The sequence below is a fragment of the Pseudopodoces humilis genome, chromosome 24 (assembly GCF_049639895.1).
Source record: "Pseudopodoces humilis isolate 2021_Gansu_Grassland_sample_001 chromosome 24, ASM4963989v1, whole genome shotgun sequence".
Lineage (NCBI taxonomy): Eukaryota > Metazoa > Chordata > Aves > Passeriformes > Paridae > Pseudopodoces > Pseudopodoces humilis.
In genome coordinates, this window is record NC_142223.1 from 7385780 (window position 1) to 7405668 (window position 19889).

At 47.7% G+C, this 19889-nt stretch overlaps 1 protein-coding gene across 9 annotated transcripts in view; it reads right to left on the minus strand.

Moving 5' to 3' along the window:
* CASZ1 (castor zinc finger 1) overlaps nt 1-19889 on the minus strand; it is a 198344-nt gene that overhangs the window by 22085 nt on the left and 156370 nt on the right. For all 9 annotated transcript variants that reach the window (XM_088066623.1, XM_088066622.1, XM_014259237.2 and 6 more), the window contains 6 exons: nt 14543-15383; nt 11702-11770; nt 7253-7343; nt 5019-5183; nt 2362-2534; nt 766-1634 (listed from right to left, as the gene is read on the minus strand). In XM_088066623.1, coding sequence (XP_087922749.1) covers nt 766-1634; nt 2362-2534; nt 5019-5183; nt 7253-7343; nt 11702-11770; nt 14543-15383 — 2208 coding nt within the window. The remainder of the gene's footprint in view (nt 1-765; nt 1635-2361; nt 2535-5018; nt 5184-7252; nt 7344-11701; nt 11771-14542; nt 15384-19889) is intronic.

Consider the following 19889-nt stretch of genomic DNA (forward strand, 5'->3'; position numbering starts at 1 on the left):
CTGCCCCAGCCCAGTGCCGGGGCTGCTGCCGGCCACAGCCTCCCCTTCACGGCCCTGCTGCCCACCAGGAGCTGACCGTGCTCAGCAGACATGAGGGGAGGTTCCCTCCGTCCATCTGTCAGGGCTGGGACCGAGCTAGACTTGCCTCAGCTCTGGGCTGCCCCAGGGCACTTCCCATCTTTTACCCCTCAGGGAGACCGGAGCACGCTTCCAAGAACCCACCAAAAAGAAGGTCCTGTTTGTGGACTGTACCAACACTATCCTCAAATCCACAGCTGGGACAACAAAGCTGAAGCACAGAACAGCCCCCCAGGGGCTACAGGGCCATGGGCTACAGGACCATCAACACTGGGCCCAGCTAAAGCTTGGTACAGTCTCACTAGAGCCTGCAAGTGCTGGCTAAGGTATTCTTTCTTCATTTCTATTTTCAATACAGTGCCTCTCTCTTTTCAGCCTATAGCAAATTACACATGGTAACACTTCAGCTCTGGTAAGAGCCTACTCCTTCACAGGCAAAGATGTTTCTTGCCTCTCTTCTGGCCATGTGGGCATAGACAGGCTCCACAGGAAAACTTGCCAAGACTGCCTTCCTCAAGGGTTAAGTAGACACAACCAAATTTGTTCTCCCATTTATTTTCTTTTCCTATGCCCTCCCCAACTGCAGTCTCATGCACAAGTGGATGGCTTCTCTTTCACTCTCTGCCAAGTCAGCAGGCCCTGCTCTGCCTCCCACCACTAAGTATCACAACTCATGAGGTAACTCACCTGCTTCAAGTGCCACAGACGGCTTGAGTGCAGCTGCTGCCAGCCTGGCCATCATAGGAGAGATTAATCCCTTACTAGCAGAGATCCTTTCCATTATAGAGGCTGCTGGAGCAGGTGAAGAAGTAGTCACTGGCTCACCAGATCCTGAAACTGCCTGGGATGAGGAATCTGTAGGAGCAGATGATGCTGGATTGGTGCCAGAAGAACCAGCAGTCATCAGATTAGCCGAGCTGGCAGGAAGTGGTGTAGAGACCCGACTGGGGATGATGGGGAAGAAGGATCCAGCTGTTCCAGGAAGTGCTGAGTTGGAGAGTGCCAGGGCCAAGGGTATATTGCTGGGAAGAGCCTGGGAAAGCAGGCCAGAGATCTTTGTGGCTGGTGTCATGCTGTTGGCAGACTTGGTGGCCTGTGAGGAAGCAAGCTCAGCCGCAGAGGAGGGTGCAGCTGGGACGATGAGAGAAACGGAAGACTGCTGACTGGTTGGGGAGGCACTCAGGCTGGAGTTCTTGGAGCTCATGGCGGAGAAGTCAATAAGGTCATCGTTACTGGACTCCTCCTGCTCGTTATCCTTGGAGCCCAGGAGTGAGGCAGGCAGGCCCAGCACTCCTGAGCTCCGGATGTGCCGACGCTCGTGTTTGCGTTTATGGGAGGTCATCTGGCTGGTGGAGGTGAAGGTGAAACCACAGCCTGCCCTTATGCAGTGGAAGTGGTTGGTGGCCTTGCTGTAGACACAGCCCTCATACTTGCATTCCTCATACTTGTAGAACTTCTTGAAGCCATCCTTGGCATAGGCATCATCTTTGATGTGGTAGCTCTTGTGCTTCTCGATGTCACACTTGTTCTTGAAGGTGAATGTACACCCAGGTCTCCTGCAAGGGCATCGAGGAGAGGGTGGTTGGCTGTGTAGGCAGAGCTGCTGTCTCCTGCCTTCCTCTAGGACAAGGACTGGGGCTGTAATGAGACAACTGCCCCAGCTGCAGAGGGGTTGATGAGCTGTCTGGGGTTAACCTGGGACACCCAGGCAAGCAGGTATGCTGCCATGTGGGAGAGCTGGGAAGCTCACCCCGCTCTGCGGAACTGCCACAAGAACATGGGAATACAGGCACCCTCCACCAAAAGTTCCAACAAAACAGCAGGTAAAGGGGACTAAAGTACAAACTGTTCTTTCCTACTCTTCCTGAAAACAAAAGAAATCGGGAGAAGAGCAGTTGTGTACAGAAGGCTAAGCCTGGCTCCAGGAGGGATCAGCTGGCTGGAGAGAACCCTACCATGGAAGTGCCATTAGCAGTGCATTAATGGCCTACTTCAGTTGCACTCTGAAGAGCGCTGTGGCCTCTATCCTAAATGATTCTAGGCTCTATTTTCTAGTGGGTATCCTCTCCTCGGATCATACCCCTGCCTTCAGAGTGGTCTGTGGCATAATTCTGGCAATCACATCTGCTCTGGTATACGAGTTCTCCCAGGAGCAGTACTGAGAAGGTCACAGCAAGGAAAATCAAGTCCCTGTGCATACTGCTGAAATTATGACTTGGCAGAAGGAGGCAAACAGACCACACATCTCTGGGGCAGGACTCCTCCCCTTCCCTGCTGTCTCACCTGCAATGGAAGTGAGTGGTTTTCTGCCCATAGAACTGGCATTCCACAGTGCCGCAGTCCTCCGTGGCACGGAACCGCTGGAACCCGTCGTTGATGAGCTGTGTGTTCTTCTTGTGAAAGTTCTCATGGGTCATCACATCAGAGGTGCTTGTATAGACCTTGTTACAACCCACCTGCCCCAGGCCCAAAGAGGAGTCATCAGCACAGCAGTTTAACAGCCTGACATTATTACCAGCAGCAATAAATACATGAGCAGCACACGTAAATTTAATAGTTCCATTTGTGTGCTTCTCCTAGGGGGTATCAAGTCATCACTTTAATTCCCAATCTAAAGACTGATAGAGCATAGAGCAGTTGTGAAAAAAACCAAACCCAAACCAACTCTCTGGGCATGAAACAGTAAGAAAAAAAGAGAGGACTGTAGGGGTAGAACACTAGCTCCAGATAGTCATGCCTGCTTGGGGAAGTAGCTAGTAGGGTTCCTGCTCTTAAAAAGAACAGAACACTAACTGATGCTGTTGCTTTTTGTTATCTTCGAGTGACACAGAACAAAGTAGGATTTCATCTGGTTGGGGAAGGCAAAATTGAGTGGGAATAAGTTATTTACTTCTTTAATCGTTCTGGGAGGTAAGGCATGCTGGTGCAACATGAGGCCAACCAGTCTTCTGAGCTTGTAATAAACAGTTTAATTCTAGCAAATCTTAAACCCCATGTTCAGCTGATTTTAACAAACTGGTGACTTTTTTTCCCTGTCACTGTTCAAGACTCCCACTTCAATAATTTTAAACTTGTGCTGCGAATGGGAATACTGTGATGAGGATGGAATGCTGAAAACCTGCTTTCCTCTGGGTAAAGCGGGGCAACTTTGCCATATTGAGTAAAAACCCACTGGAATCTGAAAACGTCCTCAGCCCTGCTGAGGGAGGATTTTTTTCCTTTTCTTCTAGCACAACATGTGCCAATGCCTGCACCATCTCAGAAATGAAGAGAAGGAAAACACCACCCCTTAGTTCAGCCCAGGTTGATTCAAACAGGCAATAACAAAACCCATGACAAATACTCAGAGAAAAAAATAAAAAGAATCTCCAGCTATTTCCAATATAAAAGAGCCTCTCTCTCTCTCCACACTGACACCTTGAAAAAAGACAGGCCCTTCATGGCATTAAAAAAAAAAATTAAACAAAAGCGTCCTTAGGAATAATTTGCAATGCAGCTCTTGGTGCGAAAGCCTAAAAAAATGTCAGTTTATATAAACAGCTAACTGAATTTTATCCACACCAATTATGGACATAAAGAAAAAAAAAAACCCACGTGATGGATTGCACAAATTCTGCCATTTAAGCAGTATTTTCTTTAATTGGGAGTTTATATTCTGACACCTTTCCTGTAAGACACTGCTTACATGGGCATTACTTTACTGGAACACAGTGGGCACAGGATGGAATTAGCCATATATAGTTGTGTAAGCGAGGGTCTCTGTTCAAACTCAGAGTGACTTAAAGCTGTGAAACACTCCTCATACTCTAAAAAAACCCCAAAAAACCCAACAAACCCCACCCTGCTCAACTGAAGAAACGAAATAATCAATATTATGGAAGCATAACAGAAAATGTCCTCAAGAGAAAGACACATGAAATTCCCAATTTATCAAATGCTGTAAGCAAGCACATGCTTCAATCAGCCCCTATTCAGGACAGAACTTGAGTGCATGCCTAACATTTAAGCATGTGCTTAAGCCCCATTGACTTCAGAAAGCTTACCTGACTTCAAGACATGCTGAAATCTATCCTAGCAAAGCATTTAAGTATGTGATTAAGGTCTTGTGACTTTAACTGGGGTCTTAAACTGTTGGGACAGGTCAAAGTGAGCCTGACTTTTCACACCAGAAAATCTGATCACTCTGCTTGTAACTGCAGCACATTTTCAGGGCAATGGTTTAGGCCACAATTCTACTAAAATGAATACACGTCAAACCATTGAACCAGGAACGATCAGGCTAAGACCCAAACAATGTGGTGTGTCCATGTCTAAGACAGTGAAGGCATCACAGTGACATCTGTGCAGCAGCTCCAGCTCTGGCAGCACACTGCTGCTGAAGCTTGGCTGCCCCTGAAACATCCCAGCCTACACCACACACGAGTGCCACTGGCAAAGGACATGGAGAACCAGGGGTGTAAAGTGCAGATATGTGACATTAAGGTTCAATTACTTTAGAAATTGATTATGGAAGAAATTAACCCAGTGCTAAAGGGCAGATGTACCACAGGGAAGTCTGGTTTCAAGGGAGGGACAGATCAGATTTGAGGAGAGACAGTGCAGCGGCAATAAAGAAGTCCCTGAGTCTCGGAGAATAGGACTTGCTTGAACAAGTCCAAGACCACGAGAAAACATTGAGACCTGCTTTGCCTCACTGCATGGACGAGGCTTCTAAACACTGAGAATGTGGCTTCCCTTTGCCATTCCCAACACTTGGCAGGACAAGTGCAGTGAGGACAGGGCACACACTTGTCAACAAGGCTCCTGAATCAGAAGCGAGCAAGCCAGGCTGTGAACGTCCCCCCTCTCCTCAGGACAGCCCCACACTCTCTGACAAGGGAGCAGGGGGGCAGAACTCCCAGATCCCCCCGAGAGGAGCCCTGGGGCCGAGGCTGCGGTACCTGCATGCAGTGGTAGTGAGTGCTCTTCCCGTTCAGGTGGCAGCCGTGGTAGTACACGCTGCAGTCGTCCAGGGGGCTGAAGCGCATGAAGCCGTGCTGCAGGGAGTTATCCCGTTTCTTGTGCATGTTGTAATGCCGAATCACATCCTGTTTACTAGTGAATCTCTGCAGAGATACAGAGACAGACAGTGAGACACACATGATGCCAGTGGGTGAGTAATCCTGGGGGCAGGGTGGGTGCCTTTCCTTGTTGTTAATAAACTTATGGGACCAGGAGTTGAAAGCTTGGCAGTAATCACCCCAAGAGAATCAGATTAAAGAGGAATTGTGTGCATGTATCTTCTTGGTTAAAGGAAAGTAAATACACACGAAAAGTTCTACAGTAAACATGACACTGGGGTGATGGCCAGAATCTGCTCCCTGCAGCTTTAAGATTGCAGTTCTTCTAACATAATTTTAGCTGCTACTATCTCAAGAAGTGCTATAGTTAGAAAACAAACCAGTGAACTGAACAGCCCACAAGCAAGGAAGCCAAGCTTCCAAGTCACTCACTGTAGTGGTTAGCAAGACCCTGGCTGCCGCATTCATGTCAGACTAGAAATTGGGAAAAACCCTTTGCTCTTTTACACTGTCTTCATTCACACAAGTCTCTTGTGTCCCCTGGAAGATAGGATGGTTTTATTAGGAATACAGGGACAAAAGACTTTCTTCAAGTCACAGAAAAAGATGCTTCTCTACGGGAAAAATAGAGCTCAAAGCTAAATCTGTATGACCAGAATATCCTTTTCAATCTCTACCTGCTTGAAACAATGAAGGGGTACCTCACTGTCAGAGCAGGCTAAGTGCCTTTAAAATGAAGCTTTTTATTTCTATTTCCCACAGACATCAATATTTACCACTGAAGGTGAGAAAGTAAATCTGATTTTTTTAAAAAATAAATCAATATCCATTTATTTTGAGCAGTAATTGAAAAGGCCTGTATTCTAATGTTTAACAACTTTTCTAGTCTGCCTCATAGGAAACAGATGATTATCGCTTCCACTCTTTCCTCCTATAATATCAATCCTGATCAATCTCGTTGGTATTGGCACAGGAATATATGGATATAGATTTCAACAGAAATCCCTTGGAGGCTGGAGCTATGATTTCCCAGGGTGTACATACAGGATTGCTATTGCCAATCATTGTTAATTTGTGCCCACTTATTACAAAGCGTTACTTATTCTAAAATATATCTCAGCCATAAAATAATTTGCATTTTAAAAAGCAGCCTAAATCCTTATTCCCTGCGAGACCAGACAGCTCCTTTGCAAGCAGCTTCCAGACTCCTTAGGAAATAATCATGAGGCCAATCATAATAATAGGTTTTTTTGTTTTTCCATGCTTTGTGTTTCTCTCTTTCTGGTGCAGGGATATCTGTGTCACGGTTGGGATAGACTCATCTTGATTACTCGATGCTGGGCTAGAAGGACCAGTACGTGCATCCCGGAGAGAAACTCTCCTTTGATCAATAGAAACCCACAGCCAGGGCCAGCAGCTCCAGATCAGCTTCCTCTGCTGTGGTCAGACTGATCCCCGTGAGACCCAGAAGTCTCCTAGGGCAGGGCTGCAGCTGTGGCTGGGGCACGGCAGAGGCAAACTCTGGGATTCCCACTCCCGCATCAGCCTGACCACAGAAATGCCAGTGCCAAACTCCCGGACCTGGGACAAGGATAAACAAACACAGCACATGACCTGCTGCCTTGAGTGCATAGCCTGGCAATTCTCCCAGCAATTACAGCATCGCTCCTGCCCTGCGCCTTCCCCACGAATGCCACACTGCTGCTGCCCTTACGGGCTGTTCTGTTGCAGATACTGCTGCTGCAAAGCCACTCGGGCAGCGGGAGGGAAAGAGACAGACTAACAGATCAGCATTCCCTAGTTTCAGGCACAGTTTGTAATGCAGCACGATTTATGCTCTTGGTGTTTCACTGATATAAATGTGGAGTAGTTCCCACTGACTTGAGCTGATCTATATTCGGCTCCTCATTGTAGCAGTCTTGAGTTTGCTTAAATGGTATTAGATTGAGTTAAATGGGAACGAAATAAAGTTCTGCTAAATTCAGAAGGTATCCTGCCCTCTTTCAGAGCAGCAAAGTGAAAAGGCATGTGCATGCACGTGGGAGGAAAGCACGGGACGCACACTCCCCCCATGTGCTCGGGGAGCCGTGCTGCTGCTCTGAGCACTGCTCTACCTGGTAGTTGCACTCGGGGTCGAGGCAGTGGTAATGTTCTCTGTACTGGTACGCGCAGTGTATGTGTCCACAGTGCTGACTGCCAGAGAACCTGCAAACGGGAGAGAGGGAGACAGGATAAACCACAGTCCTGGCAGCAGTGCCCGAAAGGAAGGTACAAATAAACTAAGCCTTGTTCCTGCTTTCATCTCACATGTTTATGGCATTAAACCCCACCTCCTTTATCCCCTCCAAGGATGGTGACCCTCATGCCTTCCCATGCTTATTTGTCACTATTTAAAGGTGCTTCTTGAGCCGGATCACTCTGGTCCTGTACATCCCTAATCTGTCTTTCCCCTTGAAATTCATCTCTGTTATCTAAGTTGTTTACTTGGGGAAGCATAAGGAAGGAGGGTTCCTAGAACCAAACACCACACAATTCTAGAACAGAGTTGAGATACCATGCCAGCAAGTTTCAGAAACCTCCCATAACAGAAGGAGACACATAAATGTTGGGCAAATATGGATTCTAAATTTTAAGTATAAGCCCATCTAGTAGGATAACAAAAAAGCTGCATACAGCAAAGTTGAAAACTCCTCACATACAGGGTAGCAAAAAAGACCAGAAAGACAGAAATGCCGTGTAATACCTACATACAGACAGTCAGTACATAGAATTTATTGACTGACAGACACACCAGGAATTGGCACAAGGGGATGATCCAGTAATGGGGTAATCAGTGCAATGAACTCCCTCGTGTATATTCTAGAGGACCCTAGAAGAGCTTGAAAGGGAAAAGCAGTGGAGAGAAGGGGACTCAGAGGGGAAACATTCAAAGATAAAGTACCATCTGCTCAAAGGTTCCTCAAAGGTTCCTCACGTCACTTAAGTGCTAAACACAGCAGGAGTGCATATGATAAAGGGCATGGGAAAGAAATGAGGAAGGGCAACAGATAAAAAAGGAAAATGAGAGGAGTGAGGGTATCCTGGGGAAACAGAGGAATGGGGCAGGAGCAGGGAAGATTACAGATCATCGTAAGGTGAGGTAACGTGAGGCTACGGGATAGAAAAATTGGGGATGAAAAACAATACTAAATAAGCCATTTCTGAAGCACAGTAAGGAAGAGGAGGTCAACTGTGGAGACAGCAGGGCCTCTAGGAGATGGAAAGGGGACTTAATTGACAGAAAAGATAGACATTGCTAAAAAATTAAATGACTTCTTTGCCTCAGCATTCACAAAGGGAGACAGGGACAGATGCCAGAAGCAGACATGCCTTTCCCTGGGGAAGGAGAAGAAATACTGCAGGAAATCAGGATCACGTCAGAACAGGTGATTGAGAAACTGGAGCAAACCTCAGCAGCAAAGAAGAAACAAACCACAAGGCAAACAGCAGGGCTGGCTGCACAAACAAAGGTGTGGAACTGAGAGCAGAGGAAAAGATTCCTGCTCAACACCTGGGCAACTGCTAGGCTTGTCCAGGGCAGCCACCAGAGCCACCGTGGCACTGACCAGGGATATGTGGGTCCACAGCACACGTAACCAGCTGGTCCTGCTAGTCCAGGGCTTTATGTCAGCAGCACCACAAGCAGCTCCTCAAGGAAAGAAAGTGACCTGTGGGAAGCTTCCTCTCTATTCCACTGATGTGACAGGGAAAAAAGAGTAAAGGGCTTTGCAGGGCTGGAGAACTGTGCAGTGCAGGCCAGGCAGAGAAAAGAGGGTGATACAGACCTTGCTGACAAATACAAAGCAGTTCAAATTATTATCAAAAATGAGGATTCAAAATGACCAGAGATACCAGCTGGAGTCAAAGAAGGGCCAGACACCAACAAGATCTGACTCCAGGAGATGAGTTATTTGAAGCATCCTAGCAGGAACAACAATGGGCTCAGTTTTAAAAACAACAGCTAAACAGCACTTCCAACTCCTACCCTCCTTTCCACGTGCCACGGGAAGGTGTGTGGTGTCTACAGCACAGGAAGGAAGGGAGAGACAAGTGTTCCACCAAGCCATGTGCTGGGGGAAGGAGGGAAGTGGCGAACCCAGCACAAAGGGGAAATTCTGCTCCTTCAGTGTGCAAGGTTGGGCTCCTAAAGGGTTATATTATCCTGTGTTTCTTCTGACACTTGAAACAGTTCAAAGCTATTAATTTTTAAAGCACAGCATCTGTTTAGGTTTTTCATAACAGGAAAGCTTACACACCACACACTTACATGCACACACACACACACACATTTACATGCACAGACTCATCAGTACATCAACACCCCCCTCAATTTACATGAATGTACCCACAACTTCCATGCACATGAACAGACACAAACACACGCACCTGAAACAAGAAAACTCACAGACCAGCTCATCACACTAATATACAAATCCAAACTCTTAAGTTGTCAATACAGACACATAGATTCATTTGCACAAGAACAACCCATTCCCTCTTCCTTTACGTTAATTGGTTCACTTTTTTTTTTTTTCTTGGCCAAAAAGTCTTGATCTGGCAAGAGTTGATAAATAAATAATAATAAAAATAATAAATAAAGAAGTTAGCATGCTTAGAGAGTATTTACAGACTCATTACTATGTAACGATGATGTGAAAGAAGAGAAAAAAACCCACCCCAATTACAAGGGGGGAGGAAACCCACACAGAAATAAATATTTAAGCAAGTGCTGCCAGAAGCACCATCTGCTGAGGCACTAATAATAATAATAATAATAATAATTTTTTTCTGTGGTCTTTTTTTTTTTTTTAATTATAAATATACAGGGAGGAGGAGGGGGAAAAACAACCCAACCCAAACTAGCTAAGTAAGAGGTTTTGTTTTGTTGTGTGAGAGAATGGATTATCCCTGGGCAGCTTTTGGCAGTGGCTTTGGCAAACTCATTAAGCTAATTATGCAGTACAGACATAAGAGTGTTGTGTCTCTTCTCCCCCCACCCCCTGATTTTAAGGCTTTAAACTGTTTTTTTAAATGTGTGTAAATTGAAGGGAAGTGGCTGTGCTGCCAACGGGTGGCTTGCGGAGCCTCTTAAGCAGGATGTGGTGTCCCTGAGGTAGCTCACAATCCTCCCTCAGCTACCTGCCTGACCCAGGGGAAGGGGCTTGCAGAGCTCCACAAGCAGTGAATGCAGCTGAAGTGTTTACAGCTCTCTGCTTGAGAGGGCAATGGGGGACAGAAAGGTGCCACCTCCTCTCCCACTGCAACCCCTGCAATTCCTGCAATCTCAGAAATAAAAGGATGCTGCTCCTTCTGCCCCATGCAAAGAGTGGTTTAAACCCCTGCTTTCCTTCCTGTATTCTGTATACTCTACTACTGTACTGTCCTCGGGGGCAGTGAATTCCCACACACACTTGAGGCACTGCTGCTTGAGGAGCTGCCTGTGATGGCACAACTGTCCTCTCTTCCCATGGTGTTTTCTGCTCCCTTCTCCTACATCAGGGATTTGGGAAAAAGGGAGGAAATTAAGTCACTTCTTGTTCCATTCTTGAGCTAGGAGAGTGCTGTTCCCACTCTTTTTCCCTGCCAAAATGTTCCCTTCATTTGCCTAGCAGCTGACTCCCACAAGGAGACTGTGGGCTCTGGTAAGGTGGGAAATCACAGTACACACTCCCTTCCCCTGTCATTAATAAGTGCCCAAGTGCTGGTGGGAGCAAACCCTCCAGTTTTTTCTCTGGAGAGAAGTGTTTGCTTGCTTCCCTGCCTCGTGTCTGTCTGGATACAAGGGGCTTTAGTTGGGAGCTTTCTCACATTACCGATGGAGGATTCAGCTGGCTGGGGGCAAAACCTGATAGACCCTTTATACTAAAAGCTCTAAACCAGGTAGGTGTTATACAATCATCTCCTCTGTCCCTCTGGCTCTTGTGGCATTACTCACTCAGTCCCACCACAACAGCCTTGGGCTTCCTCTCAGCATCACTGTCCTGACCTAAGCATGCCCACAGCTGTGATAAGGTGCCCTACTCTGCACCTGATTCAGTGAGGGCTTCTCAGACAAATGAGCTGCAAAAATGTTCTAGGATAAACATCCCACGTTGATGCCAAGAGCTCTCTAAACTCAAGTCACTTGTGAATCTCTCCAGCCTAGATTCTCATCAGGGCTGAGATGTTTTCTGATTGCCTCCTGCAGACACTGGACATGGTAGGGGGAAAGGCACTGGACAGAAAGAACAGGCAAGAGGCAGGACTCCCATTTAAATCCTGGGCTTCTTCTGTGAAGCAGTTTTCCACTATTTGTCACAAAGTCTAACAGCTCCAGGGAGCTAAGCATGTTCTTGGCACCACTGTATACCGCTCACAGCTACTGCTCTCCCAAGCAGGGGGACAGAGCAAGTACAGATGCCATGGGAAATGGAAGTGCCAGTCTGGTTTAAACACTTGATCCAGACAAGAGGTTGTCTCTCCCACCACCACTCCACCTTCTTACACTCAGCCCTCTCCCCAGCAAAGTCAAAAGTTTTGCCTACCTGGCAATATACTTCTGGTAAATATTTACGTCTTCGCTGACGGCTGGTTTGTCAGTAGGTAATCCATTCCTAATGAGAGACACACAGGGCAGAGCTGGTTAGCAGGAACAGGGCACAGCTTAAACTCCTTGTTTCTCTCACACGCTGCTGACAGATCAGGAGAGAGGGCCTAGGGAAGGGTCCCGGCAAAGACACCCATATGTTTAAATTCCCTCCCCTTTGCCCTTCAAATCCTGTACCTTCTTTTCCTAGGGAAACACACAGGCTGCCCACCTCCCTTCCGGCATCCTCCCTCTTTGCAGGACTCAGAGCAGTTTGAGAAACTGGGAAGATCAACCACAAAAGCCTGCTTCTACAGAAAAAAAGCCTGTACAAAAAGGTGATGGCCACATGCAAACAAACACCTCTCTAAGGCACCTGGCAGCGCTGCCCTTGCGTGCACGGGAGCTTTGCCCCTGGCTCAGCTGCAGGAGAAGGGTCTCTCTGCCAGCCACGTTGTGAGTTCTTGCCCATTTCCCTGTGGCCAGCAGCCCTGGTGCTCTATCACCAGCACTGCAACAGTGGCTCCAGCCCCTGGCTGGGGCCTCAAATGCCTCTTTGTTTCACAGATACCCCAAAACTCTAACAGACAGATTACGTATTTTAATCGATGAGAAAACCACCCCAACTGTCACACAGGCCTGGATTATTTTATTTCATTGGGAAGCAGACAAAAATAACATCCTCAGAATTGTGAAGAGGGAAAATGAGATGCAGGGCTGGACTCAAGCCTATCCATGAGATAGGGCCACCCCAACGCCCCTCCAGGTAGGCTGCACACCATCTTCTTCATGAGTTGCCTGAGCCCAACCTCCACTCCTCCTCCTTGCAGCTCTACACCCCGGCTTAAACAAGGACACCTTGGCACAGAGTTCACTTGAAAGTAGACGAGTTCAGGGCAGGTTAATGGCATTGGATGTAAGAGAGTTTAAACCCATGGCAAGGGTGTATGTGCAGATGTGTGAGAGTAAAGGGTAACTCCTGCCAGGTTATTGAACCCAGTGGGGACTGGGAATGGGAAGCCAGGGCCCAGATACCACACTCTGCACCTCCTTCACCAGCACAATTAACAGGCTGCTGTCTTTTATCATGGAAGCCTGGATCTAGTGAGCAGCCTGAAGGACAAGGGACCAGAGGCCATTCTGTACTGCAGTGTGTGATCAGGACACAGGAAGAGGCCCTGTCACCTCCATTCCAGCTGCAGTCCCATCATGATGCCCTGGTTGAGGAAGTCCTGTGGCCAGAGGAAGCACCGTGGTGCTGGCTAACCCACATCTGGCAAGAGGCAGGAAATGAGCAAGAGAAAGGAAAACAAACTGGGATCCCAGTGCAACACCACAGCAGATGAGAGGCTTGCTTATCTTGCTTGTGCCTTCAGGCACAGCTCTAGGATGGCGACTGAACCCCAGGCAGCTGAGTGTTCTCAAGGCACTTCAGGCACAGAGCCTTGGACCAAGTCACCCATCACAACAAGGGCACTGAGTCTACAGGAATATTTACAACACTGTGGTTTTAAGTAATAGAAGTCCCTGCCTGTCATCTGTAGCACATACAGGTTCATCCTGAGTAGGACCTTGAGCAGACCCTGAGCATCCTGAGTAAATGCAGATGTTAACAGTCCTCTGCCCTTTCCTATACACCTTTACCATGGAGCTCCCCATCTGTCTGCAGGCAGTTGATAAACAATATTTCACACGGAAGACAGGTACCGTTACAGGGCTCTGCCTTCCCTGTGGGGAAACAGGGAAAAACTGGGTGATGCAGACTTTTCTGGGACTGCAAAGAGCATGCAAGCCAGCCCAAGGTCTGCTATGTCCATATAACAAACACAAACCAGCCTTTTTCCTCATCAGAGGACCAGGCAGTAGGGTGTGCGTGATGGCACAGAGGGCAGGACAGAAGGCCCCGGACTTACTACAGATGACCCCGTAGGATTCACAGTTTACAACAGCACCAGGTTCATGGTGAGAAACAAGTAAACCCAAACCACGCCAAGAAAGCAGAGAAGTCTCTCCCTTCCTTCCTGCTGCAGCCTGACATACATATCTATCTCTTCTACAGCTCCCACCTCTGGAAGTCACATTAAAAAGTAATCCAAGGTTTGGCAAGGCCTTCAGTTACCTCCATTCAGTCAATGGCATCACTGCAGAGATTGCTGGCAACATATGTGCAGGAGGTTATTAGTGGTAATTGGGCTAATAAGTTTGCCCAGTCTGAGGGGCTAATTGAATCACCTCCGTTTGTGTAAGCAAATTGAGAAGACACAGGCCTGGCCCCACAGAAGTAGGTGTATGACTAACTCCTATGGAAATTGATGGGAATTAGGCACCAAAATGTCGTCTGAGTTCTGGGACAAACAAAAAGCCCCATCTTGGTAGCAGTAAAGTCAGCAAAGTCATGCCTCTGAGTTAAATGGAAACAAGAATCAGGTTCTCCTACAGACACATCCAGATGCCTGGGAAAGCAAAGGGAGAAGAAAACAAAGTAGTTCCAACCTTGACCTTTAGAGTGCTGACAGCACCATGTTCCCTCCTCTTCCATTTTAACTTATGAACGCAGGAGCTATTGGACTTCAGATTCATGGCTATGACTGCTGATGGCAGGTCACAGCCTTAGTGCAAACCAGATAAATAGAGATGTAAGGTGTAAAAGTGGAGAAGAGACAGAGAGAAAAGAGAGACATTCCATGGACAATGCAGTATTTAATAGTGCAAGAACTTGGAATTGCCCACAGAACCATACGCCGACTTATGGCATGATCCCCCACGAGTACTTAGATAAGAAAAGTGTGAGTATACTTACTTTACTGTAGAGACTGTTCCAGTTGTGATGGAGTCTGTCTTGGAGAAAGTTGATTTCAGGTACTCAGGAGTGTTGAATGGCAATGAGATGGACTGCTCTGGCCCGGCCACGGGAGTGCTGCTGGGGGTACTGGCGAGGGAAGCAGGGGCCAGGCTGGGCACTGGAGCTTTTACCGGAGTAAGCTTCTGAATGTTCCTCACATCATACTTGGAAGGCCGGCCTACCTTGCCTGTCTTGAAGGCGATGGCTCCTCCCATATCTGGGCTTCCTTCCCCAGGCTTGAAAAGGTGCAAGTACTTGACGTTTTCTAGGTCATACTTGGAGGCCTTCTTGTAAGTGTTGCCATTCTGTGGCCTGATGCTCTCACCTGTCTTCAGCTTTTGAATGAAGAAGTCGTACTTGGAGGCCCGTGACATCAGGCCCTGCATCTGGGAACTACTGGGGGAGGGCAGTGGCAGGATAGTGGCTTTGGTCTCCGTCAGCATGGAGGTGTCTGGACCTGGCACCCGAATGGGCTGTGCCAGCACTGAGGACGGCTCTTTGCCCAGCTTGGAGCCCAACTCCTCAGATTTGGCCAAGTGCATGGGCCACGAGAGCTGCTCTCCAGCTTTCAGTTTGCGGATGTACTCCTCATACTTGGAGAAGCGGGCTCGTTTGCTCATGGCATCTTCGCTGGAGAGAGAGGCAGCAGGCGCCGCGGCCTCTGAGGTAGCAGTGTTCAGCTTGTCGAAGCTGATCTTGCGGGCCAGCTCATCCCGCATGTTCTGGTCATCGTAGCCGAACATGCCCAGGAACTCGTTCATGGTGGTGGCAGCGTAATCCCGCAGTGATGAAGCTTCCCCTGCAGTGAAACCAGAGGAGAGAGTCACACAAGGCACTGATTTTTCTTCTCCTCCCATACCAGCACTAGTAGCAGGGACGGGGGGAGGAAGGGGAGAGGGGAACATGATCTACTGACGTTTGGCTCACTTGTTAGGTTTTATGACTCTTAAATTAATTTGTTTAAAAAAAAAAGTAATTAATACTGGGGTAAAATAAAAAGAGTTCATCAATGCCAGGAAAATCAATTTCCTAAATGTTCTAGCCGATGGCTTTTCAGTACATTAAACAAAGTTTCATAAATGTCTCTGCACTCTTGCCTTGGTCTAATATGAAGAAAAAGTAATTTTACTGGAAGTGAGACCAATGCCAATATGCCGAGGTTTGTACAGATCTGTCCTTGCGTATATTTGTGTATGGAAGGAGGTGCACAGAGGATAGATGGCAGCATGTGTAAAGGGGAAAACCCATGTGAAAATGCTGTGTGTGTTGGTGAAGAGCAAGCAGGGCTGAGAGCAGGGAGGACAGTGCGGTGTGAAATGGATAAGGGAGATGGGCGAGGCAATGTATGGGGTGGAGCAGGAGGAGGTCAGAATAGAATAGTGCAGAGAGGAGGAAAGCAGCAGAGATGGAGATGAATTGAGGCAGGGGAAGAGCAGCAAAGGCTGTGTGCATAAGAAACTTGGCAATGAGGAGTGCAGGAAGGAGTGGAGAAGAGAAGGCAAGACAAAGACAGGACAGCTCCCAATCACTGTTGCAGTCCTTCCTTCCCTGTCAACTTTGTAAGGGTTCACTCAGCTTGCCCTCTTCCTTCTCAGTCCCTATAACTGGACAGCTACTACTTGCCATGTGGAAAAGGGCCAGTCCAGTGAATTCTATGGAAACCTACAGGCAGCCTCTCAAGCAGCCAGGAACAGCTTCCAGTAACACCAGGAAAGGGGAAAGTCCAGACAGGTGAAAAATAGGTAAGGAACAGCCTTCAGGATTGAAGGTAATAGCCAATAGGTAAGGAACATCAGGATTTACACTGAGGAGAGAAATCTGTTGTCCTGATGTGGGCTCCAGGGAGGGGGAGAAAGCCAGTGCTCTGGAGCATGGGTTGGGGAAGGGACAGGAAGGAGTTAGTCTAATGGAGCCTGATTACAGGGGGAAGAATGAGGAAAAGCTGTCCTTCCTTGGGTCTCTCCCTTCCTTCTTCCCTTCCCTACTCCCTCAGGCAGTTTCACAGGTCACCAGGATGGGAAGAACACACATCTGGAGGTCACCCAATATCAGGGTAAATGAGGAAATAAAGACTGCTCTGATGTGCCAGCTTGGCCTCATTTAGGCTTCAGTCTGACACAGTGCTCCTCCTCCTCTCCCTCTTGCTTTCTCCCACAGAGTAAAGATTTACTGTGTGCTGGAGTTCTTCAAACCTCCCTCGTCATCTTTACTCAACACTTGCTGTGGCTCTAATGGGCAAGCACTCTACCTTCCCAGGCAGCCAGCACAGGGAGGTGCACTGGCAGCAGAAGGCAACTTCTGGCCTTGGAGTCCCACTCAAAACACTGCTGTGAAACACAGTGGAAAAGGCACCAAGATGCTGCCACACAACATGTCAGTAGATCCAAAAGATCCCTAAGATGTGGGGAATCTGACAGCCAGGGATGCCACTTGCACAGGCAGGCACGTACGTGAGAGCATTTCCGCGCACACGAGAGCCTGTCAATGAGCACAGTTGAAGTTCAATAGCCATCAGCTCCCACAAATCAGTTTTCACAGGACTCTATGGAGGAAAAGACTGCCTGTGATGGGCACTAAATGGGCAAGACCATGAAGGTCACATTCCTGCTCCAGGATTGCCCGGAATAGCTGTTTTACTGCAGCAGAAGTGCTGCTACACTGGTTCCCTGTGTACGTGGTTCTGGGGGAAGGCGTGAAGAACACGCCTGGAGCCTCCAAGGCAAAGGACAAAGCCACACCTGCTGGGACCTGGTTTAGCCCAAAATGACCTTCCAGTTCCAGACACTTAAGCCCAGCATTCTGTGTGGGATTTGGGATGCCTGACTCCAGAATAAACACCCTGTTAGTCACAGAATGGGTGGCAATGCCCCTCCAGTGTCAGGCTCAGGGCATAGCACAACCTCATGGCTTGGTATTAATCTTACAGGATGTTAAATGCAGAACCATTCCTCACTGAGTCCAGACACAAGACTTGCCTACAGGACAACTTTAATACACAGCATATTAAAAAATTTTATTCTGCCTTAAAGCAGTTCTCCTCTTCATCTCTTTTTTTTTTCTTTTCCCCACTTCCACTTCATTGTAACCCTGTGACCCAACAAAAGAGACCAAACCCAAGAAATCCCTACTGATCTAACAATTTCCTGTTTCTGTTAAATCTGCTTTCCCTGTTCTGCTTTTCCTTTCTTTTTACACCTGTAAAACAGCCCCCAGCTTCCCTCATAATGCCCTGACTTCCGAGCACTGTACAGAAAAACTCTAGCCAGCCTGTGTCAACCTGCAAGGGGAAAAAGAATACCACACTGAGGATCTGATATGAAATTAAACTAATAAATGTGATTTTTGCTAGCTTTAGCCACTGCCCTGAAAGTCAATGTGTCCCATCTTTGCTACCATGTGGCTGTACCTCAATTGGTGTAAACAGTTAGGTGCAAAATCCAAGCCTATAGGAAAGGGTGGGGGGGTGGTTCAGAACTTCCTTTGAGCTTTGTGAAGTCTGAGTTCAACTTTCACTGTCATGGATTTAACTCCCCAAATCCACCTTGAATCCTGCTTTTCCTTTGCTCAGATTTGGTTCCAGATGATCACAACACCTTCCTTGATCAACAGATTTGATTTGCTGGTGTTGCTCAGTCTTTCCTCACCCACATTTGAGATGAAGCTCTGGCCCTTTCCCACTGCTCACTGCCAGGAAGTGCAGCTCTACTCATCCACCATGAGCCCAACAAATCTCCTGAAGTTAAGACAACCTGCATTCAATTGCTGGGGCACCTAACATGAAGGACAGAGTCTCCTCCAGTGGAGGCACCTTACAGAAGGGAGCTGGCTCACCAGGAAGATCGTATGAGACCCCAGCATCTCACTTCATAAAGACTTTCAGACAACGGTGAAGAGGTAATTGATACTACCCAACTGACAGAAAACCCTTCTCATATCCACCAACTTACAAAACCAAGCAGGACAACAAGTTGGGAAACACTCCCTGCGAGGAATCCTGGAAGCCACAGGAAGCATTATCCCAGGTTTTCCTCCCCCTTCTCTGCAGTGCATTTTCCTGTCCTTTCCTGTGTGATAATAAAGGGCTCCCTCTCCCCTTGCCGCTGCTCTCCATTTGTGGGCATTGCCAAAGAGCAGAGATCTGTGTGTCTCAGAGCAGCTATCATATCACAAAGGATCCGAAGCTAGCAAAAAAGGCGCTAAAAATAGCCTGCAGCAGCACACTATATATGGAAGGAAAAGCAAAACAGCCCAAATGGAGTGCAAGGTCTGGATATTGGGGGATGGGACATCCCAGCCAGGGATCTGTCCTTTATTCTGCTTGGGAGGGAAAATATGTAGACTTGGGGGATATAGAATGATGAGCAAGAAACTGGCACTTTGCATGTATACTCTCCTAAGTGGAGTCTCCCCAGGAAATTAGAAAGAGAAAACTCTCCTGCTTGAAAACAGGGCCAATGAATATTCCAAGAGACAGCCAAGAAGCTAAGAAAAGAAAGGCAGATCCGAAAGCTTGTACAGGGGGAAGCTCCTACTGACTGCTTTAGCCCACTGTGTAACAGAGAAAGTGAAGAACATGTGTAGGAAAATCTGCCTGGGTATGTGTGCGTCAGTGAACGATTGTGGAAAGGGATCTGTGTCAGAGTCTGCACTGAGAAATCTCATTGCTATATATATATATATAAATGTGCACAGAGAAGCATAGCCTGGTCAGTGGGCAAGAGAGGGTGCCTGAATGAATGAAGAAATATATCTGCACGTCCAGATCAGCTTGTGACACCCATCTCCTGACAGACAGCAGCTTTGTGACTCCTGAATGTGCTCCCTAGGTGGACCAGGAAGGAGGCACACAGGGCAAGACTGAGCACCGAGTCCTTAGTCCTGTTTTTCCGAGGGGAGGCTCAAAAAGAAACTCCATCTTATTTCAAAGCATGAGGCTTGAACAGCATTGTTCGAGTCTCTGTGAGCTTCTGCCTGATCCACAACAAGCCTTCCTGTCAGCCTGGAAGGACACAAATGTGGCCAGGGTTTGGCAACAGACCACAAGAGGTACTGGTGGAAGACATGGACACTAACTGAACCCCCAGAAAGTGGATAATGTGTGTACACACCAGGACCCTGGGAAGCAGGAACCCTTCTCATCCCCATATAATTAGGACCACTTTTCCCACTAATCAAGAAAGCCTGTTAGTGTAGGATTTGGTTTTCTGTGTGGCTCCTGCTTTTCACAGAAGTTTCCAGCCAATGCAAGTATGGGCTCAGTTTTAAACACTGCTCAGCACTGTCACCTCGTACCCTCTGTTCTCAC